The sequence below is a fragment of the Notamacropus eugenii genome, chromosome 1, assembly GCF_028372415.1.
Source record: "Notamacropus eugenii isolate mMacEug1 chromosome 1, mMacEug1.pri_v2, whole genome shotgun sequence".
Classification (NCBI taxonomy): Eukaryota; Metazoa; Chordata; class Mammalia; order Diprotodontia; family Macropodidae; genus Notamacropus; species Notamacropus eugenii.
Window position 1 is genome coordinate 468,995,948 of NC_092872.1, and position 27,868 is coordinate 469,023,815.

The following is a 27,868-nucleotide window of genomic DNA, read 5'->3' on the forward strand; positions in this document are numbered from 1 at the left end:
TTTTTACTACTTCACAGGGCCATTTAGAATACTTTTTGTCTTCCTTAAAGTATTGTATGAACCCAAATTGTTACTTCTATTCTTATTATTATCCCTTCCCCAGAATATCATAATAAGCCACATCCCTCTGGGTGTTTACCTTTCTAACCTTGCCTATTCTTTCAGTTATCTTACTAATTCACAACCCTAATTTCTCCTCTGCCTACTAAATAGGCTACCACTCAAAACCCCTCACAATCTAATCCCAACCTTTCCAATTTTAGATTTCATTTCCCCTCATCATGTTGATATTCTGCCTCTTCTTGTGTCCATACTTTTGTTCATGCTTCTTAATATCTAGAGTTTCCTCCTCCTCAACTCCACTTCTTGAACACCTTCAAGAATAAACTCAGGTATTTTCTCTTACATGAAGTCTTTCCTGGTCCATCTCAACTGGCAATTATTTTACTCTCCTTAAATCTCATAGCAGTCTATACTTCTTCATTCTTCTATTCTAATTTTTAGAATAGATATTACCTTTGTCTTATCTACCATATTAAGTTGCTTGATGTTGCTGTTCGTCTTTTTATCCCCATCTGTCAGAATTTTGTGGTTGTTCATTTGTTTCAGTCATGTCTTACACTTCATGATCCCATTTGGGGTTTTTTTTGGCAAAGATACTGCAATAGTTTGCCACTTCTTTCTCTAGCTCATTTTACAGACAAGGAACTGAGGCAAACAGGGTTAAATGACTTGCCCAGGGTCACACAGCTAGTAAGTGTTTGAGGCCAGATTTGAACTCAAGAAGACAAGTCTTCCTAACTCCAAGCCCAACATTTTTCCGTTGCACTGCCTAGCTACCCCATTAGAGTACTTGTATATAAGTATTTCTTTTGAATTGTTGCTTTCCATGATAAAATTCACCAAATCATAGGGTCTCATATGGAAGGGACCTTAAACCATCTTAGCCAGCTCTGACTGGAATGAAAATTCACTCTACGGTATACCCAGAAAGTAGTCATTAAGCCATTGCTTGACAGCTTCTAACAAGGATTCCACTACTTGTGAAACAATTCATTCCACTTTTAAGTAGCTCTAATTTTTAGGAAATTTTTCTGACATCAAATCTCAGTTTGCTTATTTGCAGCTTTTATCCAGTTGTACCTTCTGGATCCAGACAAAATAGGTCAAATTCCATAAATATAGTGATATTTCCCAATAGTCTCTTTTCCAGGCTAAAGATTCCCAGTCTTTTCAACTCTTTCTCCTGTAATATGATAATGAAGTCCTTGACCTTCCCAGATAACCTACTTATGGAAGTGTCCAACTTATCATAATTTTTCTGAAAATATAGTGCCCAAGCTGAACACCATTATTCCTCTCATTATATACTCTACCTTTTGAAATATCACTAACATAAGTCAGGAAGTGATTGGCTGCTTTGCTTTTGGCAGAGAAGGAACTCTAGGGAATAGCCAGATAATTGAAGATCCTCCCAGCTGCTCTTGAATCCTGCCTTTGCACCCTGCTTAGGATATAAATTGATAATATCCTTTTCCTCTGTCTCTTTGCCTCCGTTAGACTTTACTCACATGCTCCCCACCATATTGACCCCTATGGTGCTCCAAATCAACTAGAATATAGGTTCTTCCATTAGAGTGGAATTTCCTTGAAGGCAGGAACAGATATCATTTTTGTCTTTGTAGCTCCCAGACCTAGCCCAGTTTGTGGCATTTAGTCAGTGATTAGTAAATTTTTATTGAACTGAATCCAACAAGAATTTTTAATGTGTATGTCTATTCACTAGGCACAGTAAATATAAAAACAAAACAGAAAACAGCCCCTGCCTTCAAGAAGTTTACTTTTATTGGCAGGGGGAGGATATGGAAGAGAGAGAGAGATAAAACCTGTAAACTTAAGTATATTTGTAATTATTTGAAGTCAGAGACAAAACCAACAAGGATCAGGAAGGGCTACACTTGGGAGTTAGTATATGAGCTGAAGCTGAAAAGAAGCTAGAAATGCCAAGAGGCAAAAGTGAGCCAATGAGTATGATGCAAAGGCATGGAGGTTGGAGCTAGAATACTCTTAGTTTAGGGAATAGCGAGTGAGACAAACTAGTTAGAACATACAGTTCGTAAAGAGAAATTATATAAAGTAACCCCAGAAAGGCAGACTGGAGTCAGATTGTGAAGGACTTTAAATGTCAACTTGAGAAGTTTAGATTTTATCTTAGAGACAAAAGGGAGCCTCTGAAGGTTTTGGAACTATGTAGTGACATGATCAGATTGGTGACCTTTTAATCTCTCCTGTTCTTTTGAATCAAACATACGTTTCTGGGGCTATGTTCCAGTCATAGATTTCATTTCCCCAAAAGTCTCAGTGGCACCTGATGTTAAGTTTGCTTCTTTGCTTTAAGAACTCTGTTTTACAAGATCATAGATCCTAGGACTGGACAGAATGTCAATGACCACCTAAACTAATTCCTACAGTTTACAGCTGTGTAAAAAACTGAGGCCCAAGAGATAGTAAGTGTCTTCCCCAAGGTCATTCATTTGATTGTTACTCATGTTTTGTAGAAGTTGTAGATCCATCTGAGGACAAGACACTACTCTCTCTTGCTTTTGTTTTCTGTAAATTGTGGGTTTTTCTTCTATTTTTCTTATATTATAAATTATTGCTGATAGTATTTGGCTTAGTGAATATAACAAGCAGTTTTCTTCTTCCACCTTCTTTTCAGTTTAAAGCGCTTTTCATTAAATTTTCAGAACACTAGGCAATTGAATTATTTTTATTTTTTAAAATTTTGAACCAAAATAAAATTTAAAAAAAGTCACCAAATAAAATTAGCATTTCCATATATATAGTATACATACATACTGATTACACATGAAATTGCAGGTCTCTATTATATAAAGCTTGCTTTTCTAAGTATATAATAAGTTTACCTTATGACTTTAAATGCCAGTCTACTTGTCTGTGATTTCTGCTGGCCTTCTTCCTCTCTTATGCACTTTTTAAAAATACTTCAATGACCCTTATTTGATTTTTTGTTTGTTTGTTTTGGTTTTTTGGCAACCCTACCCCTAACTCTGTCTCGCCTGAGAACTCTATCCTTTGAATTGGAAAAAAAAAAAAAACCCTTTCTAACAAGTGTGCATAAGTGAAGTAAAAGAAATTCCTGCATTGACCTCTCTTGAAAGTATGTTTTATTAAGTATTCTGAGTCTATTGTGTCTTTGTCAGGATGCGTGCAGCATGCTTCATCAGTCTTCTGAAACTGTGGTTGATCCCTGCATTGATCAGAGTTCTTAAATTTTCAGAGTTGCTTATCTTTACATTATTGATGTTATTGTATAAATTGTTTTGGTTCTGGTCACTTTACTTTGCATCAGTTCATACGAATCTTCCCAGGTTTCCCTAAAATTTTCACTTTTACCATTTCTTACAGTACAGTAATATTTGATTATATTCATATACCATAATCTATTCAGCCATTCCCCAATGGGCTCCCCCCCCCTCCTTAGTTTAAAGCTTTTTATTATAGCAAAAAGAGTTACCGTGAATATTTTGGATTATGTATCCTTTTCCTTTTTCTTAGGCAAATGCATTTCTCTGGCTAGGAGCCCATAAGCTCTATATTGAAACCAGGGTACAAAAGTGAAATCTCATTCACGTATATTCTTCTCTTGAACTGTTTATTTTCTTCATTTGCCTTTATTTCTGAAGTACTTGCCTGTGATCAGCAGCAATGATGAAAACATCACCAACTGATGTTGCCCGTTTCTTCTCCAATATATCATAATCCTTACCAGTACTTTTTTGATCCCTTCTCAGACTATCATTTGTACTTACATGAAGTAGCAGCCATCATGTTTATTAGCTGGTTTCAGGAAGTTGTTTGTCTAGTTTGGGATAATACTAGACCTCTCTTTTGTTGTCATCAATGAGGCAAATACCTGCTTTAGTCCTCCCCTAATAGAATCACCAGCTACCACATCTATCTCTTCTTCCTCTAACCCTTGCTCTCTCAGCCTACCTAAGGATCTACAGAATTATTCCTTGAAGGGCAAGGACCTGTTTCCTGAGAGGGACCAGATGTCTCTTCCTCATGTAGACTTTCATGTTCACTAGTAATACTTTCTTTTCTCTTATGTGTCACAACCATTCACCATTTAACTTGCTGACAGATCAAGAATTCCTTCTGCATTTGTTGATTCTTTTTTTGTTGTGGCATTAAGCTATTTCCCTCCCTTATTTTTAAAAGAAATGCCATTCTCCCTGATAATCTAGAGCATGAAGTGTTCTTCAAGTTCTTTTACCTTCTCTTTAAGGAACGGGACTGATTCTTATAGAGGCCTGTCTACTCAATGGGCGTTACCTCCCCCTAAGTGAGTATGTGAAAAGGCCAAGGTCTCCAATTGCATCCTGGGCCATCTCCAGTCATCCTGATGAATATCTTGTCACTGGATCCAGATGGCTCAGGAGGAGAAAGTGAGGCTGGTGACCTGCACAGCCCTCCCTCACTCAAAACAAAATCTAGTGCAAGCCATGTCATTATTTCTCTGATGGCATGGTCTTCTTTGGCAGTGAAGCATGAACACATGTAAGTAGACAGAGCTGCCCGAGTGGGGTTTACTTGCTACATGTCCTTCCTCCCTCCCTCCCTCCCTCCTTTCCTTCCTTCCTTTCTTCCTTCCTTCCTTCCTTATCATTTCTCTGATGTCAGGATCTTCGAAAATGAAGGATGAACACAACAAGGAATGGGACTAGCCTGTACTTTGACCATCGACAAACATAGTGCGTTCTATGCAAGTCACTGTAGAAGTATTGCCCTCCATATCATCCTCAATAGAATATCATCCTCAATTCTTTTATCATTTTTTATGTTATCTTTTCATATTGTCCTGTCCCTACCTCATGATCTTTTTAGAGTTGTAATTCAGCCGATAACTATTTAAAGCATTTACTATGTGCTACATTCTGGGGATAAAGGTAGAATTAATGAAAGCATTCCTATTTACAAATGCTTATATTCCAACAGGGAAGATATATGCACACATAAACGTATGTGTCTTTACATACATCTGTGCACATGTGTATATGTATGTACATGTCTATGTGTGGATAGAAAAAGCCTTCAGAGACTAAATAAAAACTAGTTAAAACACAAGTCAATTTGAGAGGAAAGGCATTGGCATTCTGGGCGTGAAGAAAAGTTTCATGTTGCTTGAGTTATATTTTAAAGGAAGAGAGGGATTCTATGAGCCAGAGAGGTTAGGAGGGAGTGCATTTTAGGCATGCAGGATGATGAGAGCAAAGGCAAAAGACATGATATACAGAAAAGAACAGAAAAGGCAGGTTTAGCTGGATCACAAGAGTGTGGAAAGGAAACTTTTCGTGCAATTAGGCTGAAAAGATTGGGGGGAACCAGGTTATAAAATGCTTTAAAAGCTATGCAGAGAAATTTATATTTTTATTCTTAACACAAATGGAAGCCACTGAAATTGAGTGGGCATTCACATTGCTAGGTATTTTAAAGAATATTAGTTTTGCATTGGTGTGTGTAGGTTTGACTGAAGTGGTAAGAGATTTGAGGCTAAGAGGCCAGTTGGGAAGCTGTTGGAATAATCTAAATAAGAGGTAATGAGGTCTTGAATTAAGGTGGTAGCTAAATAAATAAAAAGGAATCATATGTAACAGAAGTGGAGGTAGAAATAGCAAGATTTGACAGCTGATGGAATATGTGGGATGAAGGAAAATGAGATGTCAAGGATAATACAGAGATTATGAAAATGAGAGACTAGGTAGATGTTGGTGCCTTTGACAGAAATAGGGAAGTTTGGAAGGAGAGAGGATATGTTCAGTTTTGGACATGTTGACTTTGAGTGGTCTGTGGAACATCCTGTTTGAAATGCCCAGTAGGGAATTGGTTATGGAAGATCACTCATGGGAAAGAATTGGACTGGATATTTAGATCTCAGTCATCTGCCTAGACTTGATACTTAAAGACATGGGAGCTGATGAAGTTAATAAGAAAGTGTACAGACAGAAGAGATGAGAGTCTAGAACAGAACTTTGGCAAATATCCACATTTCTGGGATGTGATGTAAATCAATACTTCTTAAACTGTGGTTCTCAGCTCCTTATGGGGTCACTGAATGTGGGAGCCTCGAAAAATTTAGCAACAGTAAAAGGTTTCTTAACATGCAACAACTGAAAATTCAAACTCAAATGCATAATGAATCCGAGGTGTTTCTGGCAGCACTTGCCCATTGCATCATGCAACTTTACTGCAGCCTTGGTTCTGAACACTCAACATGCGCACTTTGTACTACACATGTCATCATGCCTCACAATGCCAGTGAACACTGCCAGAAAGAGTTTGGCTCAGATTCAAGACTATTGTGTGTTATGAATTACGGTGTTTTTTTTTTTACTGTACATACAAAATCCCTAAAGGAATTTTGGCTTGGGATTAGGGTAGAATTCCCAACAATTTCTGAAATGTACTTCTGCGATTTTGTACTATGTATTTAGGCAAAGCAACATTCTCAGCATTGACAGTTATAAAATCAAAATATCAAACAATTCTGAAAAACATCAGATGCTCTATGTCCTGCAGTATCAAATATTCTATCATAATTTAATCTTTATGTAAAAATAAGCACATCTATTTCATTAATATGCAAATTTGCTTTCATCTTTAATAAATGGTAAAATTATAAAAATACCAAAGAATTATTTTAAAATAAATTTCTTTATGACTTATTATCAGTAAATGTTTGATTTGTACACCTTTTTTATATACACCTAGATACCAAAGGGTAGTGTAAAAATTTCTTGAGCAAAAAGAGGTCACTAATGGAAAAAGTTTAAGAAGCTCTGATGTAGATAATGAGCCACCAAAGGAGGTGGAGGAGTGGTCAGATAGGTTGGAGTCTCTGTTTCTCCTTTATCACTGGAAACTGAAGCAATGACTCTTTGCTGGGACCTTCTTAGAACTCCCCAAAAACTTCAGGGAACAATAATCTTGACTGTCTCCCCTTTTGGGGAGCTGATAAGAGTTGGAATCTTTGCTTTATTCCTTTCTTAGAGCCTACAGTAATCAGTATTGCTGACTATCCTTGACTAGGCAACAACCAGGAGCCAAAGCACAGGCTTTATCTCTCCTCTCTGGGCTGCTATTAGTACTAATGGACTCAGTAGTAATGGACATCCTGGACTCAGAGATGTTGTGAGTCACATGGGATCCCAGAATTGGAAGGCACCTCAGAGGCCATTTAGTCCAAACCATAACTTGAATAAGAATCCCCACTACAACTTGCCCAATAAGAAGTCATCATCTAGCCTTCATCTGAGACCTTTAATGAAGGGAAGTCAGTACTTCCAAAGGCAGCCCTTTCCATTTGGGGACAGCTCTAGTGATAAGGAAGTGCTTCCATACATTAAGATGAAATCTGCCTCTCAACAGGTTCTACCCATTACTCCTAATTCCACCCTTTGGTGCCAAGCAGAAAAAAATCTAATTTCTTTTCCATTTTATAATTCTTCAGATAATTTTGATACTATATTGTCCATTCCTCCCCCCTCCTAGTCTGCTTTAAGCTAAAACATCCTGTTTCACTTCAGCTGATAGAATGTTGTTGAGTCCTTTAACTCTCCTGGTCTTACCAGTATCCTTCCTAAAATGTGGCGTCCATAGTTGAACATAATACCTCAAAATGTGTTCCGACCAGGACAAAATGGAGTGAGACCTCACTTTGATCACTTTACCTCACAATGCAGTTTAGAATAACATTAACTTTTGTCTTGTCTTGCTCTTGACTCATGAACTTGCAGCCCACTAAGATTCCTGTATCTTTTTAATCAGTTCAGCATTAAGTACCTTCTATGTATAAAATATTCTGAAATATGCTAGAAATATAAAGATTAAAGCAATATAGTCTCTGCCCTGAGGGAGCTTATGATAATCAGATTCAACAAATCATTGTGGTTTACTGTATCTTTAAAAAAGAAAAATAACAATAATGATACAGTTGTTGGTACTTTCAGGTTATGAAAAGTACAACACGATCAGAGCAGACCCAGCACTGTGTTTCTTGGAACGAGTAGGAAAACCTGATGAGAAAGCAGTTGCTGCTGAACAGAGAGCAAATGATTACATGGATGGGTATGTGCAATTCTTAATAGTACCATTGTAAGTTTTTTAAAAGCAGAATCTATATTTCTCCATGGTCTGTTCAATACTATATAAATGTGAAATGATGATGTTAAATAATAAGCAATGGAGAAATAAGATCCTCAAAATATTTATCAAACTGTATTTAAACTGAATGGCTTTTTATTTGACTTTTTAAGTGAGCAGTGTTAAAAGAATAAAAAGATAAGTGATATAATCAAAATATTATTGGATTCACAGTTGATAGACTGGGTTGAAAGTTTGGTTCTTCTTCTTACTAGATGTGAAAATTCAGGTTAATTATTTATTTATACAGTAACTGCCTACCTCACAGGGTTCTTGTTAGGGCCAGAAGAAATAATTATATAAAATGTTTTTAACCACAGTTTCCTTTTATTATGTTTAAGTAATACTGTTATTGTTTTTCATCCAGAAGACACTAGTTATGCTATAGTGGTGAGGCAAATATAGCAGTCATGTGTGATCAGCAAATAAAACTCAACCCTTACCAATTTATCACATTCTTTTAGTGAGTTCTTCACTTTTTTCCCTGAAACAAGTACTTGGAGGTCATAAGAGAAGTATCATAACATGCTAGGTATATGAGAAGGAAGAAGAAAAGATAAGAACGTGAGACTTAGAGAATTGTGATAGAGAATTGTGAAATAATCTGTTCATTTGCTTTTATAATCATCATTTTGTCACTAGGAGGAAAAAAGTGAATGACTTTTCTGAAACCAACAATATAGCAACTCAAAATGGCAGTCTTTCACACTGGCAAGGCATAAAGCCCTCTTCAGGGTTATCGGGAAAGCATAGGAATAGCTTAACTCAGGGGTGGCCTAACCTATTATGTATTTTCTTATTCAACTACCACATAAATACATCTGCTTTATTAATGGGGGAAAACAGTTAAAATCAGATTCGGCAAAAGTGAGACTAAAACAGCAAATGTATTCCAACAGTGAGTGCAGTCAGTGGTTATTTAATACAGTGTGAACGAATGATGTCAAATTTGAGCCATCACTTCATTCTGTAGAATCAAATCTTATTTTAAAGGCCTAGATATTTATAAATATAAATGTATAAGAAACTCATTTTCCAAATGCACATTTAGTTTTCTTCCATCTGATCAAGAATGTTTAAAAGATTTGTTTTATGATAGTTTGTTGAATCAATTTTTTGAACCTAAACTATCTTCTTGTATTTTAACTTGACTGAATAAAGCAACCTCTGGTTCATCAAAGTGATGCAAATTATTAATAGTTGAAAAACAGTTAAAATTAATAACATCGTCTATGTTTTGAGAAATGTTGTGATTAAAAATAGGCACTCTTATTGCATTATGATAATGATGATTTTTAATGAGTTTAAGTATGTTATTATATGCTTAAGATGATTCTGTTTTATAAAATTATTTAAAATTATTAATTTTATTAAAATACTAGTAAGAAAATCATTTGTGCAGATCATTTTATGGGGAAAAAAAACTTGTTTAAAGAGGAGAAAGATCACTTTATAAAGTCTGGAAACTACTGGCCTAAGGAATGGGTGGTGATTTGAGCCAACCCCTTTCCTTCTGAGTGTCTTCCTCACTACTGTGACATTGTTAGTCTCCTTTAGTTGGGGGATGATTTGAAATTCCCCATCCTTTGCTTTTTATAGTTATAGGATCTATCTCTGTTAGAGAAAATGAACCAAATAACTCTTTCATCTAGACTTTTGCAATTTGTCTTATCAAAGAGAACCTTGTTCATGGAAGTAATTACAATGCATATTGGTATGTTAACAGGGATGTGGAAGACCCAGAATATAAACCAGCTCCAGCTATGTTTAAAGATGACATAGAGGTACGTTTTATATCAAATGTTAAATCCTCAATTATAGCTATCTCGGTTTTCCATTCAGTGTATGGTTTATTTTCACATGTAATTCTATAGGTTTCCAGTTTATGTAACACTTCTGCTTCAAGATAGATAACTAGGCAAGGTATTTGCTTAAGTTGAAGTTGGGACACATTAGTCATTGATGATTACAAATTATATAAATAGCATAAAAGCAGCTTCACATTTATTTTTCATTGTATTCACTTTTGCATAGTAATATGTGACCAGTATCAAAGATTTAAGCTTATGAGTATGAACAAAGTTATAATGATTATTCCTTTTCATACTTCAGTAATTAAAGGTTCTGAAATATCTTTAGTGTGGATACTGATTCTACATAATGCAAATTGCAATCCTTCTCTATGTCTTACTAGATTATCTTTAGGAGTTGCTGTGGATAAAAATAATTCATCAAACTGGTACATAGGTGACAAACAAATAGTCTGTCACTGGATCAGTACTGATAACTTTTCAACTTCATCAGACCTGACAGACCTTACATTCCACTAGTGTCGATTTTGAGAACCCAGGGTCACTTCTGCACTATTTTTAGGAATCACTGGAAGATTTCCTTTTCATATCACTTTCATATTTCCATTTTGACCAATAGTTAAAGAAACTATGATTAACAAGTGTTTTAAAGTTAGTCTTCATTATTCATTGACTTTTATCTCTAGTAAAAATACATGTTTAAGGCTCCTCCAGATTTTTTTTTTCATTTTTGTCTTTGAAAGTTCTATCTTATGAATGTGATTTTTGTTTGGTACCTGATGAGTTTAGTTTTGGTTGTGCTGAATTTAAGTTTATGGTAGTGTATCCAAGTGGAAATGTCTTGTGGAAGGTTGAAATACAGGCTTAAAACACAGGTTCAGACCCTTAGGAAAAGGATTTGGGAGTAATGTGAATTGAAGTAATGAAAGTAGATGGAAGTATATGAACTCACCCAGTGAGTTTAGAGATAATAGAATAGGGGGAAGGGGTGAGATCAGGTCTTTAGGAAAACTTTCACTTAGGGGGCTAAAGGGGAGAAAAAGCTAGCAGAGAAGATAAAAAAAGAAAGAAAAAACCACAGTGCCTAAAGGGAAAAAAATTTCAGTAGTGGATGTCTCAGGGAGGTCAGTTGAAGGAGGACAAAGAAAAGGAAAATGAACTTGGCCAAAAAGGAGATAGCAAAAGTAAAATTTTGTCCTTTCTAAGTTAACAAAGCAGAGAGAGCCTCCATTGTTAAAATTATAATCTTTTCTTTCTTGATTTGTATGTCGTTCTGACCTGCTATAATTTTTGACCATCTGATAACGCTACCTCACAAAATTTTGATTTCTTTTAAAGGATGATGTTTCATCTCCAGGAGATCTTGTAATAGCAGATGGGGGTAAATATACATTTATATTTGTGAATTTCTGATATCATGTTGCTATTCGATTGATAAACTATAATAAGCTTGTAATTGTTGAACTAGTTAGTCTCTAAGGTCCCTCCCAACCCTAACCTTCTATGTACCTTTATCAGCATTTTGAGAGGCACAAGTCACATTAGAAGGGAGATTTATTTAGATTTGTTACATTTATCGATTTATTTAGATTTGTTACATTTATTTAGTCTTTGCATTTCTTTATCTCTTTAGCCTTTTTCATTTGTCCTGGTCAGAGCATATTTGTTGTACTTAGTTCAGTTCTAGCTACCATATTTTAAGAATATATTAAACTGGAGAGTTACAAGGGTGGACGACTGATTAAAGTAACTGGGAACATTTTGCTTAGACAAAATATTTTGGAGGAGGCAGTTTGAAGGAGCGATAGGTCTGGTACAAGATAGTTGTCTTCTAAACATTTAAGGAGTTGTCATAGAAAAGACAAATTATATTTGTTCTGCTTGCCCTCTTAGGGCAGAACTAGTAGTATTTTGTAGAGTAGGGGAAGGGAAAAGAAAGGAAATGAGCATTCACATAGTGCCTACTCTGTGGCAGGCACCGTGCTTAAGTATTTTACAAATATTATTTCAATTGATCCTCTTCCTCAGTTATGGGTCAGACTAAGGCACCTTCTAATTCTGAAATCCTATGATTCTTTAATTCTGTGACTTTTTATTGGTCCATAACTTCTAGTGAATGAAGAGATCTTATTGGCAGATTAATGGAATTTTTAGATTTGTTGTTGATCACTAGATCAAAGATTTTCATAAAACTGAGAGTTAAATTTTTAAAAAAGTTTTTAGTCACACTGATGTTTTGAGGTTTTATAGTTTAAAGTACACTTTGACTGTTCTTTTAACAACAAATTAATTTTGTCCTCTGTTCTTAACATTAAGTTCCATGTTCCGTCACCCAGTTTTTACAGTACCTTTTCAGGTCATAGCCATGGCCCAACTTCCTGCTACAGAGAATCAGTAACAGGAAATGAAATCTGCAGAAAACTGGCCAGAAAGAAATCTTTTCATGTAAACATATTTCCTGAATCACAGTTCCCCACCACTCATCTAGTGGTTGAATAATAATCAAAACCTCAATTCCCATTTACCTAGAGATAGGTTAGCTTTGCCAGTTTCCTCCTTCATTGATTTGCATAATTGCATCTTATTTTACAATAGTTTGCTCTTAGAAAATAATTTGTTTGTTGTATTTGTACATATATTTAGAGACTTAAACTTTATACTTAAGTATTTTGGTGAATCTGAGATATAATTGGTATGGGTATTTCTTTTCCTTGATCAAGATTGCAGTCCATGAGTACCTACCTATCCTGTATGTCCTTTGTCTATGTCCTCCATTTCTCCTCCAAAGGGTGCTCTCAAAAGACTCCCCTTCTACGTTATCTTGATATTGACTAAAGATGAAGCCCAAAGGATGTACTTGATTTGTTCCTCATTCATGCAACATGACTGATTCTTCATTTTGTTGTCAGGCTTTTATTTGACCTATGACAGTAGAGTTATAGCATTATCACATTGTGGTCTCCCAAGCAAATCTTTTTTTTTTTAAACTAAAGGCTTCTGAGTTATTGGAACACATTTTGATTCATTAGCAGAAATGGCATTGCAACTGGTTCCTATTTTAATTTATTAAGATAAAACTGTTAGAGTAGTTTCTAATTGCATGTGATCCGATTTCTCCTAGGGTTTTGGCTTTGGATTTGTTTAAACTAGAAATAGAAAAATAACAAGGGAGATATTACAAACCTAAGAGCTGAAGATATGAAAGTGGCTAGGTATGAATGCAGCGTTGGACTTGGAGGCAAGAAGACCTGAATTTGAACCCAGGCTACCTCACACATTTTCTAGCTGCATGATCCCCAGGCCTCAATTGAAGGGATTGTTAGTACCTACTTCGCAGTGTTGTTGTAAGGATCAACTGAAATAGCATGTTAAATGCTTTGAAGATCTTAAAGAGCTCTATATAAACTTTTCTTTTTTTCCTCTCCATGAGTTAGAGACTATTAGAATAGATATTTCAGTCTAAAAGAAGTATGCCATAGTAGATAAAGGGGATGACTACATTTGAAGTTGCTAAGACTTGGATTTATGTCTTGCCACTGATACAAACTAGATTTGTGACCATCACCTAACCTCTGAGAGTACTCAGGCAGCTAAGAGACTATAAGTTACAGATAGGTTGCTTATCTGCGTCAGTAGAGTTTCCACAGTAGGTATTCATTGCATTCCCTATTATATCCAAATGCAGAAGGAAATATGTTTATATATCGCTACATATTTATATATTTTATACAAAGAATCCAAAACTAGCTAGTTGCATACTTATACTTTGAATATATTCAAATACTGTAATTCTACAATGACAAGGTAATTTAGATACCTTATTGAATTTCATTGTAATGAATTGGGCTCTGTATTTACCAAATGGAATTTGTCATGATATGAAAAATAGTTATTTGAACTTGATCAATTCAAGATATAATTGCTTTTTGTTTGAAACATTGGTCAAAGTTTAGTAAAATGTGACTGCCTTGTATTCTAGCATTACATCAGTTATTTCCATTAGTTAATGTTTGTGTTTTCTTTGTAATTCAGATGGCCAAATGATGGAAGGAGACAAGATTTATTGGCCTACTCAGTCTGCCTTGACCACACGCTTGCGCCGCCTCATAACTGCCTATCAACGGACTAGCAAAACTAGACAAGCCCTGCAGATCCAGCCAGCATTCTCAGTACAGGCCAATGTGATGCAGCCTCCTTATGAAGAAGCTGCCCTTAACCCTAAAATAGCTGCCAAAATTGAAAGACAGCAGAGGTATGAGGAGAGCACCTATGTTAATATTTAGTATGGTAGTTTGGAAATTATTTTAGAAGGTGCTGAGATAGGATTGCATCTTGATTGTTGTTTCTAAGTGAGTAAAGAATTTCATTTAAAGGACTCTGAAAGAAAAAGAATTTCTGGGCAAATTAATCAAGTGTATCTAACAAAAGTTTGTCACTAGATAAACTTAAAATGTAGGTACTTAAATTTTCTCATGTCATACAAATGAACACAGAACTGGTAAAGTAATCTCAATGAAATAGAACTCAGCTTGTAAAGAAAAAAATTTAATGAAAACTGAAATGTGAAACACAACAAAAGTACTACTTCACATCTGAAGGGTAAATGGTGCCATTTGCCATTACATATATGTGACTGTTCACATATATCTGGCTTCCTTCCATGACCAAATAGTCAAAACTGTGGTTTATAGACCAATTTATTTTCATTCCTTTGACATCCATTCACTTCTGACCTGTCCTCACCATTATACTGAAACTTTATTCTTAAAAGGCACCAATAATCTTTTCTTACTCCTTGTTCTCTTTGCTCCAAACCCAACCTTGACTCCCCACCCGAACTTTCCTATTTATTTCTCTGTTTCATCATTTAGTCATCAAGTCTTGAAACCTAATAATAATCTTTACCTTTGTTTTGACCATCATGTCTTATGATTCACCAAATCCTACTGTTTCTAAATATTGTCATTCACATCCATCCTTTTTCATTCTCATTGCCTTCTATTTTGGGCTGTTATTACCTCACAATTGATTTATTACAATAACTTCCTAACAAAACTCCCTGTTTGTAGTCTCTTCATTTTTTTGTGAGGCCTAAAGCTGAAAATTCAAAAGCAGGGTATGATATTTGAGATCTAATAATCCTGAACCTCATTCATGCTGTGTACCCAAAATCAGTCTTTTTAGAACTCATTGTTTTCTATCCTAGCAAACCTTTTAGCTTCTGCATAGAATTGAGAAAGATAGTAAGTTAGGGTTATATATAGAAATATCCAAACTTAACCATAATTGTAACATCCAAGTACATCTAAGTAATTCACAAAGAGAACAAGGATTTTTAGCTCTACAAAATATCAGGATTTGAAATAAAGATAACCTTATGTTACATTGTAAGTACAAAAGAGAAACATATTCCTCTTTCAGTCTCTGGTTAAAATACATTTAACTTTATCTCTTTATTTCCCTCTAACCCCCAAAGTGTGTGAAAGCAGTGACTATCAGTGCAGAAAGACACCAAATAGAACTAACAATGCATTATTTGAATTGTAAGAGGAAAGCCTGGTTTGTTCTTCATCCAAACAATTTTATCCTCTAGGAAGGAAAGAGAACACAGAGAAAGTCAAAGGTTAGCAATGATCTGGTCTATTTATGACACCTTGTGAAGAAGAAATTAATTCCTTTCTTGTAACTTTTTTTTTTTTTTTTTTTTTTTTTTTTTTTTTTTTTTTTTACCTCTCAGAAGCTATTAGACTTCTGGAATTTTTTTCTTAAGATTCAGAAGTTCCAGTAATTATTTTCAGATAGCACAGCTTCTGTTGTTCTCCATCTACCATCCATCATACCACATCCAAATTAATCCTCCTAATCTCTTCTCCAGTTAAAGGCCTTCAGTGGCTCCTTATGACCTATAAAATATAAAGTCCAAGGTAATTAGGTTTATCTTCAAAAACCTTTACAATCCTGTACTAGCCTGATCTGTCAATGTTATGTCCTACCCTTCCCAAACATGTGTCCTGCATTCCAACCATTCCAAAGCCTGTATTTTGCTCATGTTGTTCCCACCATTTGGGATGCCCTCAATCCTACACTTCATCTAGCAGAATTTTAACTATCCTTCAATGTTCAGCTCATATTCACATCATGCATGAAAACTCCCAAACAACTCCAAACTATAGTAATCTTTACCTATTCTGAACTCCTATGGTACTATTTCTCTATGCTAATTTGTCACTTAATTTACTACCATGCATTAGCTTAAATTTTCATGTGTGTATGTCTTATTTTTACAACTAGATTACAATTCCTTGAAGAAGGAAACATTTCTCATACGTTTTAGTTTCCCATAGTGTCTTGCAATGATATATTCTTACTACTATCATCCACAGTCAGGTCTTGGCTTCCTGATATATAGACTTGTTAAAGACTCTGAACTAGCATTGCTTCTTCTATATCCCTCCTCCCTCTCCTTTCCAGTTATTTCAACTCTTGCTCAAAAAATTACTATGGTTCCCCATTTCCTACAGAATAAATTTATATTTCTCAGCGTAGCATTCAAGACCATCTGCAATCTAGCCCCAAATTCTCTTTTCTCCTGCTGTTCAGCATACAGCAACCAATCTGGAAAACTCATTCACCCAGTGTGAATGATACCTTCTGGTTTTTAGATTTAAGCACATGCTATTTCTTCTTCTACTCCTACCCCCCAAATTTTCCTCTGTTAAAATCTTACTGCCTTCTAGCACTCAACTCACATGCTGTCTTTTCCACTATACCTTCTCTAATAACCCAGCTAGATAAAATTCCTCAACCATCTGAACTACATATTATTTATGTTATTACTTATTTGGTATATATTCCATTGTAGCAGTAAACACTCCAACATACACAGGAGGGCCTTCTATCACAGGTTCTTAGATCTGCATTCATAAAAGGAAAACAGCTTTCAAGGGGTTAACAATCACTTTAACCAAGCACATGTATCATTCCTTTAACCAAATACGTATATCATTCAGTTAGTTCAGGGAGTCAGCACCCTGAATTTCAAAGAAAATACAGAGAAATCAGAGTCAACAGACATGGCTTTCTCTGCCTGAATTCAACAGACAATCCCAGTAGCCTGACCATAGTTACCAAAGAGAGAAGCATGGCATTTGGGTTCTGGAGAGGGGAGAAGGGGAGGTGGGGAAGGGCCGGAGGTCCTTAGTGGCTTCCCTGGAGTCCTCATATGGCACTCCAACCTTTTTACCAAAAACTAAGCCCCAAAGTAAAACCTCAACTCTCAGTATTTATTTTTAGAGCCAGAGGACATCACCACCCTTGAGAACCAGTGCCTCATTAACAAAAGGCTTGGTCTTTCTCACAAATCTTTCCTAATCAAACTGCCTTTAATGGGCAGGTCCATTAATGGGTGGGGAAGATCTTTAATTACATTAAAATAACTAACAATACAAATACATATACTATTTCTAGTTAAAAAAAACTCTTGTGTCTGTACTTTACTCCTTGTAAAGACTCTTGGTTGATAAAGACAAGGTTCAGTCAGAAGCACTTGATTATACTAAAAGAAAAACAGCAAAAGATCCTATTTTGATTGCCATTATATCCGTACTGTTTTTTATCCTAGACATTTGACAGTAAGTATCATAGCCTTTACAATATTGCAAGCCTCTTGAGGCTAAGGACTATAACTTTCATAGTTTTGTATCATTCACGAAGCTTAGGACGTTACTTTGTACATAGTAGGTAATCAAATATTTGTTGAGTGATTCAGAAGTAGACAACTCTGAATATTTGAATAAATGAAAGAACCAGTAATATGAATACACACACACACACATACACACACAAGTTTTGATTAGTTCACTTTACTCAAATTTGTTTGTGCTACTTTCTTAAATATGTATTGTTCTTTTTTTCAACTTGATAAAAAAATAGATGGACAAGAAGAGAGGAAGCTGACTTTTATAGAGTTGTGTCTACTTTTGGAGTGGTATTTGATCCTGACAGAGGACAATTTGACTGGACAAAATTTAGAGCCATGGCTAGGCTGCACAAGAAAACTGATGATAGTTTGGAGAAGTACTTATATGCTTTTATGTCCATGTGCAGGAGAGTTTGTCGTCTTCCTTCCAAAGAAGGTTTGTAAAATCTGTCTCTATGTGCTAACATGATAAAAAAAAAAAAAACTTACATAATGTCACATTTTTATCCCAAATCACAAAATATTTATACTTTAATTACATTTGTAATTTTTAATTCTGATTATTTCTTTGTTTTCATATTACTTTTTAAAATCTGTACCTTCCTACTTATTTAAAACATTTGTTAGTGGGGAAAATGGCAAGATTAATAATGGGACTTAATCTAGAAGATGTAGAATTAACTTATGCTTGTATAGAGAGCTGTAAAATACTTTTATGGATATTACCTCATTTGATTTTCACAACAACCCAATGAGAATAGGTAAGGGAGATGTCCTTTTTCTAAAGATGAAGAACTTAAACTAAGACTTAGGAAGGCACATTGCAATTTCATTTTGGTTTATAATCAGTTATTTATTTTTAGTGCCCTATTTTGAAGTGTTTGATTTCTCTTAATGTAGAATTGGTGGACCCAAGTATTTTTATCCAACCCATCACAGAGGAACGTGCTTCTAGGACTTTGTATCGAATTGAGCTTCTGAGGAAAGTCAGAGAACAGGCTCTCCGACATCCACAACTGTTTGAACGCTTAAAGCTTTGCCAGCCAAATCCAGATTTGCCAGTCTGGTGGGAGTGTGGCACTCATGACAGAGATTTGCTTATTGGAGCTGCTAAACATGGGGTTAGCAGGACAGACTATCATATTCTTCGAGATCCTGAACTTTCATTTATGGCAGCTCAAAGGAACTACAGTCAAAATAAAGTGACTCATTCAAGGACTTCAACCCCACTTATACAACAGTATCACATGGCACTGTCTGCTTCCCCTCTGGCTTCTCAACCAAGGTTACTGGATACTAAAGGGAATGCTCTTGAGGATACTAAAGTTAAAAGTGAAAGCCTTAAAGAGGAGCCTCAGTCTTCTGGAGAGGAATCTGTGTCTTCTGAAGAAATCAGAACAGGAATAAAATCTGAACCTTTAAGCCCAAAAAACGGTATTTTTCCACAGACTGCTGGAGATCAGAAGTCTACTGGGAAGGTTGAAACAGATAGGCGCATGGTTGCAGCCAGGACAGAGCCGCTAACCCCAAACCCAGCTTCCAAGAAACAGCGAGTGCCCAAAAGGGGCTCCGAGTCCAGCTCTGACTCAGACTCTGATTCTGACAGATCATCTTGTTCTTCTAGATCATCATCTTCCTCCTCCTCTTCTTCTTCCTCTTGTTCCCACTCTAGATCAGGATCTAGTTCTTCATCATCTTCATCTTGTTCTTCAGCATCTTCTTCATCCTCCTCTTCCTCTTCCTCTTCTTCCTCTTCTTCATCCTCATCAGAAGAAAGTGATAGTGAAGAAGAAACACAAAAGCGAGGTAGGAGCATAGGTTATTCTTGCTATTTTATATGTGTAGAAAATGGCAAATGTATTAATTTACTGAAAGCATAGTTTGTTTAAAATGTTCACCAAGTTGAATTTTATGTAGTAATGTTTTATTTTAAAAGTACTGATGAATAACAAACTAGAATTTCTGATAATAGGCAGATGGTGTGGTACAATTAAAAAAGAGTTGACTGAAAATGTAGGACACTTGTGCTTCTCTCCAAGCTCTGCCAGTTACTTACATTGTGACCTTGGGCAAGTTGCTTCACTGTTACTGTAAAGTGATGGAGTTGAACTAAATGATCTCTAAGGCCCCTTCCAACTCTTAAAGGCAATGTTAAAGCCAGTGAGTCTTTGAAAGCACTACAAAAACCACATTCTCAGCACTCAGTAGCAGAAAAGGAATATTGCTGCTTATTGGTACTGCTAATTTGGCTACTACTTCATAGTCTTTTTCTAAGAATATCTTAATTATTGTAATCATTCCAGAAATAGGAGTAACCAGTGAAATGAATTTGGAAAATATTCTGTAATAACTTAAATACTGCTTACCAACTTCAAAGATTTAAAAAAAAAAAAAAGGAGTTATTCTTAATGGCTGTATCACAAGTAATTTTCTTAGGGGAAATAGTAATTTCCTAGAGGAAAATACCATTTTTAAAAACCGTGCATTAAGTTTTCCTTTTGAATTTTGTTTTTCTTTTCAAATAATTCTTACAAGTTACAAGGAGAACTTAAAATATAAACATGATTATTAAAATGTACCTAATTCAATTCCACAATCATTTTTTAGACACCTACAGTGTACACTTAAGCATTCAGGTAGATAATGCTAATTGTTATCATTAGCAGAAGGCACCACTCACATGAAATCATATGATGAGGAAAGTGTTGCATCAATAAGCACTATACAAGATGAGACTCAAGATAGTTTTCAGATGAACAACGGAACTCCAAATTCTGCTTACATCCTACAAGGTGGATACATGCTGGCAGCTTCTTATTGGCCAAAGGTAATTTAATCAACGATATCTTCATTTTTCTGATTTTTTATTTGAAATTCTAATTTTAGATTTTTTGTTCTGTTTTGTATGGTAAGACAATACCACCTGATAACTTGATAGAAAATTTGAGGGTAACAAGGAGCATAGAAATCATGCAAAATTACTCCTCCCCCAAAGTTATTATTGAAAAGATATATATTTATGCAAACAGATGATTTATATAGGCAGTCTTCAAATTGCAGCATTCCTAAAGTTCATCTATAAATTGGTTATTGAAATTAAGAACACATTTTCCAATAGAAGTAATGTTATTTGTACATGATAGTTAGGTTCCTCAGGCCAGCTCACAAACACCTTATTAAGAGTACTCAAGAACCTAACCACCATATATACTAATAATTCTATGTTTCTCTGGAACATTGCATAAAAATTTGAACTTCAGAAACAGAGAATACATTTTCTTCCATCCTTGAACGTTAAAGCAAGGATTTAGTTCTTCACCTCCATAACATTAGTAGCAATGCTATAGTCAGGGACTGTAGTTCTGTCAGCAAGGGCATTGACAGTAAGAAGTTAGGAGAGTCTTACAAACAGCATTGAGCAACTGATATTGGGGCTCAGAAGTAGAGAAACATAATGGTGGGGCTACCCAACAAGCATAAATGCTAACAGACCCTTCTGGAGCCTGAGTTGGTTCCCTATTCATACCCTTTCCTCTGGATATGCCATGGATTGGCCTACCTTTTTCGTTTTTAAACATACTGCATTAAAAAGCTTTCATTCATTGTTTCCTTACCTTCCCTAATTTATCCCCTGTACACACATATAAACCTTCTCTTTATTCATTTAGACACTAAGGAGAAGCAAAGAATCCACAAAGGACTAAAGATCCAGCAGTACTTTAGAAGCTTTTATCATTGGTCCAACACATTTTATTATGGAAGCTCTGGGGTGATGAGGTCTGATAAATAGGGTTTGGAGAAAAGGAAAGAGATGAGAACGTACAGAGGGGTCATTGCTTTAAAAAACAAACCAAAACGTGGATCTAAATGGGCCAGAGGCAGATGAGAAGGAAATGGAGGACAGGGCAGGAAATTCCGATGGGCAACAAGGCCCACGGCCCCTCCATTTAGGAAGCACTTCTATAAATTAAGACTGTTTATACATATATAAATCAAAATTTGTATGCTTTTCCAGAAACAGATGTGTTTCACAAGACTTGTGTTTAGGGGGAAATGTGCTATATCTAGGTGTTACCAGGCAAGTTACTTGCTCACTTTAGTAGTTGATGTTGGATAACTTGACAGAAAGTGACTACTTAGGTGAGTTATACCACACAGAGACTCTAACCATATTTATATGTAAAAGTCAAAGGTTTGGTTTTGGTTTTTTTTTTTTTAGAACATGTTCCAAAGGTTGTTCTATGGTAGTGATTTCAACATCTTTTCTGTTGTTTCTAATTGAAGAATTTGGTAATTCTCCTTACATTGCATAGTCTTGTATAGCATAATATTCATTACAAAACTGGTTAATTTTTTTTACCCCCCCATTCTAGGGTTTTTATAACTGAAGGACTTAACTTTAACTATCAGTAACATGATTGTGCTGCTAACACAGTCCTACAGTAAAAAAACAACAGTTCAATTAGGTAAAAAAGACATTTAACTAAATATTAATTTATCCATTAATGACCCTACTGAACTTATTTGTACAACATGCCCTTTTTTGGACAATTAAAAATGCAAATTAAATGAAATTTTCAAAGAAAAAATTCCTTAAAAATACTTTCAAGAAATTACATTTTATTTTTCCTCTTGTGTTTACGTTATGTAGACTGCTTTAGTCTTACTGAATTGCTTTCCCAAGTTGCAGGTTTGATTCATTTAAAATTTTCTCTCCAGTTCCAAGTAATCAAAAGTTAACCCCTTTTGTTCACTTGATATTTTACATCTCTATAAAATGCATTTTGAAGCTGTGAACCCTTCTTCATACATTTGAATGTGTACACACTTATGCTTAATTAAATCCAGTAATGGATCGTTGAAAGTTTATCACCACAGTTCTGTTCTGATCCTTAAATTGCTCATGTGTGACACAGGATCGGGTAATGATCAATCGGTTAGACAGCATTTGTCAAACAGTCCTGAAAGGAAAGTGGCCATCAGTCCGGAGAGGTTATGAGGGCAGTGCAGTGGCATCTTTCTACACAACCAAGCTTCTGGACAGCCCCGGTGCTGCTGCTGACACTGGCGAGCCCCGTGTGCCGACTCCCCCAACTGCAGGGGTGAAAGAAGAGCGTGACCAGTCCACACAGATGTCAAAGGTGAAGAAGCATGTACGAGAAAAGGAGTTTACAGTGAAAATCAATGACGTATGTTTATTTTTATTGCCCTAGGACCTGATTGCGATTGCCGTGTGCAGCATGTTTTTTCCTGCAAGTGGCTGCCTGCTCTCACTCTTACTTCTTTGCACACTAGTTTTCGGTATTTGGATTGGGTTTCTTTTACACATTCAGAATGTTGAACCTGTGTATTCTACTAAAAGGATTACCCTGCTGATTGAGATGCTTTCTTAAGTTAGTGTGGTGCAGTTTCTAAGCATCTGGTACATTTTTGACATATGGATACACATACAGACAGTATGCTGTAGTGGATAGAGTACTGAACTTGAAGTAAAAAAGACCTGAGTTCACATCTTTACTCTGGTCTCTTAGTGGCAGAGGGACCTGCAAAGTCATTCAACTTCTCTGATGCTCGGACCACCTCTGTATGAGAGAGTTGTCTCTATCCTACGAAGGACAAAGCTCAGGTTTTGACCTGTTTCAATGGGGGAAATTCCTTTCCTGACAGAAGCACGTATGTTTGATAATATTGGTGTATACAGTATTTTTTCTCAATACATTTGACTGCTTTGAACATTTAGTATATCGTATCGTAAGCAGTACTTTACATTTTTGTGTATTTTTTAAACTGTCCGTGACTAAATTGATTACTCAGTGTTCAAAGTGATAAAATTCTCTTAAAATAGCCTATGTTAATGGATGAAGATATAGTTGTATGGCAATCATATGAGAAATAATTTTTGGTTGGAAAACTATGTGGTACTCGGATATTCCATGTAAGCTAGAATGTCTGTAACAAACTTTTATTCAAAAGAAATCAAAAATTGGCTTAAATTAGGAAAGGCATAATTTCATAATTAATTTTCATTATTTCTTCCAATATCCCTCATCTTCTGTAGTAGAATTTCTCTTTAAAATCCTTTATGTTGAAGGAAATGTTATTTTTTTTTTTTTTGCAAATTTTTATATTAATGCTCACATTTATTTAACAGGAAGGTGGTTTGAAGTTGACTTTTCAAAAGCAAGGACTTTCTCAGAAAAGGCCATTTGAAAATGAAGATGGTTCATTTGGACAACAGCAGTACCTAGCACGGCTTCGGGAACTTCAGAATGCTTCAGAGACCAGTCTAGTCAATTTTCCAAAGTCCCTGCCTGTATCAGGTCAGTAAATCATATATAAAAGTGTGAACTACTTCATAATAATAAAACTTTCTCATCATCTTAGCATTCTACTCATAATACATTACATGAAAATGTTTTATCATTGCTTTTACACTTTTTGTTTCTCTTAAATATTAATAAAAATAGTAACAGTGTTGTATAGTGACAGGACTTGGACTTAGGCCACAGAACTAGTCTAGTTCCTACTCATTTTTTAAGTGGTGTGTCAATTGATTTCTGTGTGCCTCAAGCAACTCCCTAGGTTTAGACCAAATCACAGATGGGCTGGAATACTCATGGATGGAATCAGTTCCTACAAAGAGAGCTACTCAATAATGATGATATCATAGATCCTTTATACATTTACCTGCTATCTACCTTATAATATTGTCGTGAGGAAAGCACAATGTCAACCTAAAAGTACTACATAATTCAGTTGAAATCCCTCTTTAATAAAATGAGGAATGTAAAGCCCAGAGAGGTGAGGGGAGGGGAGCTGACACACCTCTTTATTTCTTTTTTAACTCCTTCAGTACCCTATGAAGACATTAAAGTTTGGAAGGAGTGTTTCTTCTCCCTTTATTACACTGTTAGCATGATGTCATAATATCACTCCTCTAATTGCTCAAAACAATTCCTATTCTGACTTCTCTGGACTCTTATGTTTGTTCGTATTTCAAAGTTGTTATTCAGCTCTAGTCTTTTCATCAGAAATGCTTCAAAGTTCACTCATCTCAGGCACCTATCTAGGTGTTTCAGTAGATAGAGCAATGGGCCTGAAATCAGGAAGACCTGAGCTCAAATTCAGCCTTGGACCCATACTAACTAGTCAGAGTCCAGTCGGAGGGACAGCGGGCACTGGGGAAAGGACCAGGTAGATTCAATCATGGGGAAGGAAGACATGATGGAGAGGTCCAAAAAGAGCAAAAGCAATGGACCAGTTGAGAAAATGGGAAGGTATTAGTATCTGTTTTCTTATTTTTAAGATGGGAACATTTGTATTTCCTACTTACAAGGTTTCTTCAAGGAAAACACTTGTTAAAGTGCAAAGTACTACATAAATGTGGGTTACTTTTATTAGGAAAGAAGTGCTTAGCTGTAAATTTCTTCAGTGCAGAAATTATGTTTTATTCACTTTTGTACTTTTCACTACACCTAGGACAGTGCCTTGTAGATAAATGACCGGTAAAATTTTTTTGAGAGACTAACTCAAAGTACTATTTGCTAAGAACTTCTGCTGGGATAAGATTTGCTACCTAAATGGCTTAAGAAATAGATCATCGGACCTAGTTAGACAGACTAAAGTTCAAAGACAGCCTCACGTACTTGCTAGCTGTGTGACCCTGGGCAAATCATTTGATCTCTCCCAGCCTCAGTTTCCTCATCTCTAAAATGGGGATAATAATAGGTCCTTTCTTGAAGGTTATTGTGAGGCTAAAGTTAGGTAATATTTGTAAAGCACTTTGCAAACCTTAAAAGTACTACAGAAATGTTACTGTTATCATTACAAAAGCTTCTAGTCCAAGTATTATTTAATACACACAAGAGGAGAATGAGTCCATTTTTAAAGGATGTTTTGATTTTAAATTGTAAAATGAGATCCAAATACTTGATTTTTATTATTGTGTTTTGCGTTCTCAATTTGCTCAGGTACTTCTAGTCAGCCAGCAATTGGTGCCAATGGAGTGATATTAGATAACCAGCCCATAGTCAAAAAAAGGAGGGGAAGAAGGAAAAATGTAGAAGATGTTGACATTCTACTAGTAAACAGAAATAAACCACCTAACCATGTAAGTAACAACCAAATTAGAACTTTTTACTCTGATTGTTGACTCAGAATCTCTAATCACAAACTAACTTTATGATTGCAAAATTGCATTTGCTATTTTGTGAGTGCTTTATAAAATGAAGATCCATGAACTAATAACAAGCTATAACATTTTTTAGATTCTTCTACAAAATGACTAATAGGGAAATGCTTTACATGATTGCTCATATATAACCTATATCTGATTACTTACCATCTCAGGGAGGTGGGGTTGGGAGAGAAAGAGGGAGAGAGAAAATTTGAAATTTGAAACTTTTAAAAAGATGTTTTAAAATTGTTTTAACATGTAATTGGGAAAAACATGAAATGTTTATAAGAAAATATATATGTGTGTATGAGTATGTACATGTGTAAACACTTTTTAGATTTTGTGATCCATAATACCATAACACATAATAGTTTAAGTAAATTTGAAAAAATTGACAGGTCTTTAAATAACTACATAAATTCCTCCTTTACTATTTTCAAAATCTTCCCTAGTATCAGAATAAAAGTTGTTAATGAATTTGACTTGCAGTCTTTATCTGGTCTTTTTCTAAAGGTTACAGTAGGCATTACCACCTCACAAATTACTCCAGGGATAAATCCAGCACTGTCTTATACGCAATCTCAAGGGATACTTGACATAGAAAATCCAGTTCCAGTTATTAATCTGAAAGATGGAACAAGACTTGCAGGTGATGATGCACCCAAAAGGAAGGATTTAGAAAAATGGCTTAAGGAGCACCCAGGTTATGTGGAAGATTTAGGAGCCTTTATTCCTGTAAGTAATTTTAAAAATAGATTCATTTAAATATATTTCTGCTATTTTTATGAATTATTATGTATTTAAATACATATTCTGTTATTTATTTAGATTGCATAGCAATCTAAGATTATTGTAAGGCATTCATTATGTATTTAGCCATACTCTTAGTAACTAAACAAAGAATTACACTACATTGCCATCTTCTCGGAGTCATAATGATTTAAAGATCCTGATGTCTAGTTGGATGTGGAAGAAGTTAAACATACCAAAAATGTGTCCATCATACTTGGAGTGCTCTCAATTCCAGTTTTGGATTATGTATTTATAGCTTCTGCCACTTTTTGTCTAAGATGCAAGAAAATTTTAAGCAAATTTGAAAGCTGTTGCACATTTTAAAAAGAGAGACCTGGACCTAACCATCACCCACAAGTACTCCAGTTCAGTGTTGAAAAATTCAAAAATCCCTTTATTAGATCCTAAGTACCTCTCGTCTCACCAGTTCATTTGCCTAACCTCTCCAAAACCTCCTTCATCCTTATTAGAACCTCCAGTCCTTCTGTTCTCTCCCAGACTAGTCACCCGTGCTCTGACCTCACTTTCCTCCTTTCCCAGTCTCAACCTTCTAGTTAATCTACAGCTCTACACTTTGCTCTTGAATTCCTTTCCCATCATCCAGTCAACCCTCATTCCTTGCCAAAACCCTAGCACTAGATTACTCCAACCATCCTAATTTCCAACCTCTTCGGTCAACTGAAACTCCTCTCCAAAGTTACTAGTTCTTTCTTTATTACCAGATCTAGTTTTTTTCTTAGTCTTCATCCTTCTTGATCATGCAGTATTTGATGCTGTTGACCATTCTCCCTCCTGGAAACTTACTCTGTCCTCTCTGGTTTTCACTTCTACCTCTTAGAATTCCCATTATTTTCTTCAAAACTCTATTCAGGTGCCACTTTGTGTTCTCTGCTCTTGAATCCCTTGCCCACTGTCCAGTCAACACTTATGCCTTGAGACCCCAGCACTCAATTATTTCAACTTCAACATGAAGTTTTTTAAGTGCCTTTCCACCTCAAAAAATTTACCTTTATTTTGTACATATGTATATGTTGTCTTCTTCTATAGAATGTCCACTCCTTTAGGGAAGGAATTGTTTCATTTTTATCATATCAAGCACAGTATTTGGTACGTAGTAGGAATTTACTAAATGCTTATTGATTAATTTTCCTGAGGGCAGTAGAG

At 35.5% G+C, this 27,868-nt stretch overlaps 1 protein-coding gene across 19 annotated transcripts in view; it reads left to right on the top strand.

The window, feature by feature from the left end:
* Positions 1–27,868, top strand: part of CHD9 (chromodomain helicase DNA binding protein 9) — a 223,213-nt gene that overhangs the window by 185,108 nt on the left and 10,237 nt on the right. For 11 of the 19 annotated variants that reach the window (XM_072632204.1, XM_072632210.1, XM_072632202.1 and 8 more), the window contains 11 exons: positions 8,034–8,151; positions 9,953–10,010; positions 11,376–11,418; positions 14,070–14,289; positions 17,970–18,172; positions 18,637–19,542; positions 20,400–20,563; positions 22,653–22,925; positions 23,888–24,056; positions 25,707–25,846; positions 26,426–26,647. In XM_072632204.1, the coding sequence (XP_072488305.1) occupies positions 8,034–8,151; positions 9,953–10,010; positions 11,376–11,418; positions 14,070–14,289; positions 17,970–18,172; positions 18,637–19,542; positions 20,400–20,563; positions 22,653–22,925; positions 23,888–24,056; positions 25,707–25,846; positions 26,426–26,647 (2,516 nt within the window). The remainder of the gene's footprint in view (positions 1–8,033; positions 8,152–9,952; positions 10,011–11,375; positions 11,419–14,069; positions 14,290–17,969; positions 18,173–18,636; positions 19,543–20,399; positions 20,564–22,652; positions 22,926–23,887; positions 24,057–25,706; positions 25,847–26,425; positions 26,648–27,868) is intronic. The other 8 variants (XM_072632207.1, XM_072632212.1, XM_072632216.1 and 5 more) reach the window with 4 other exon arrangements.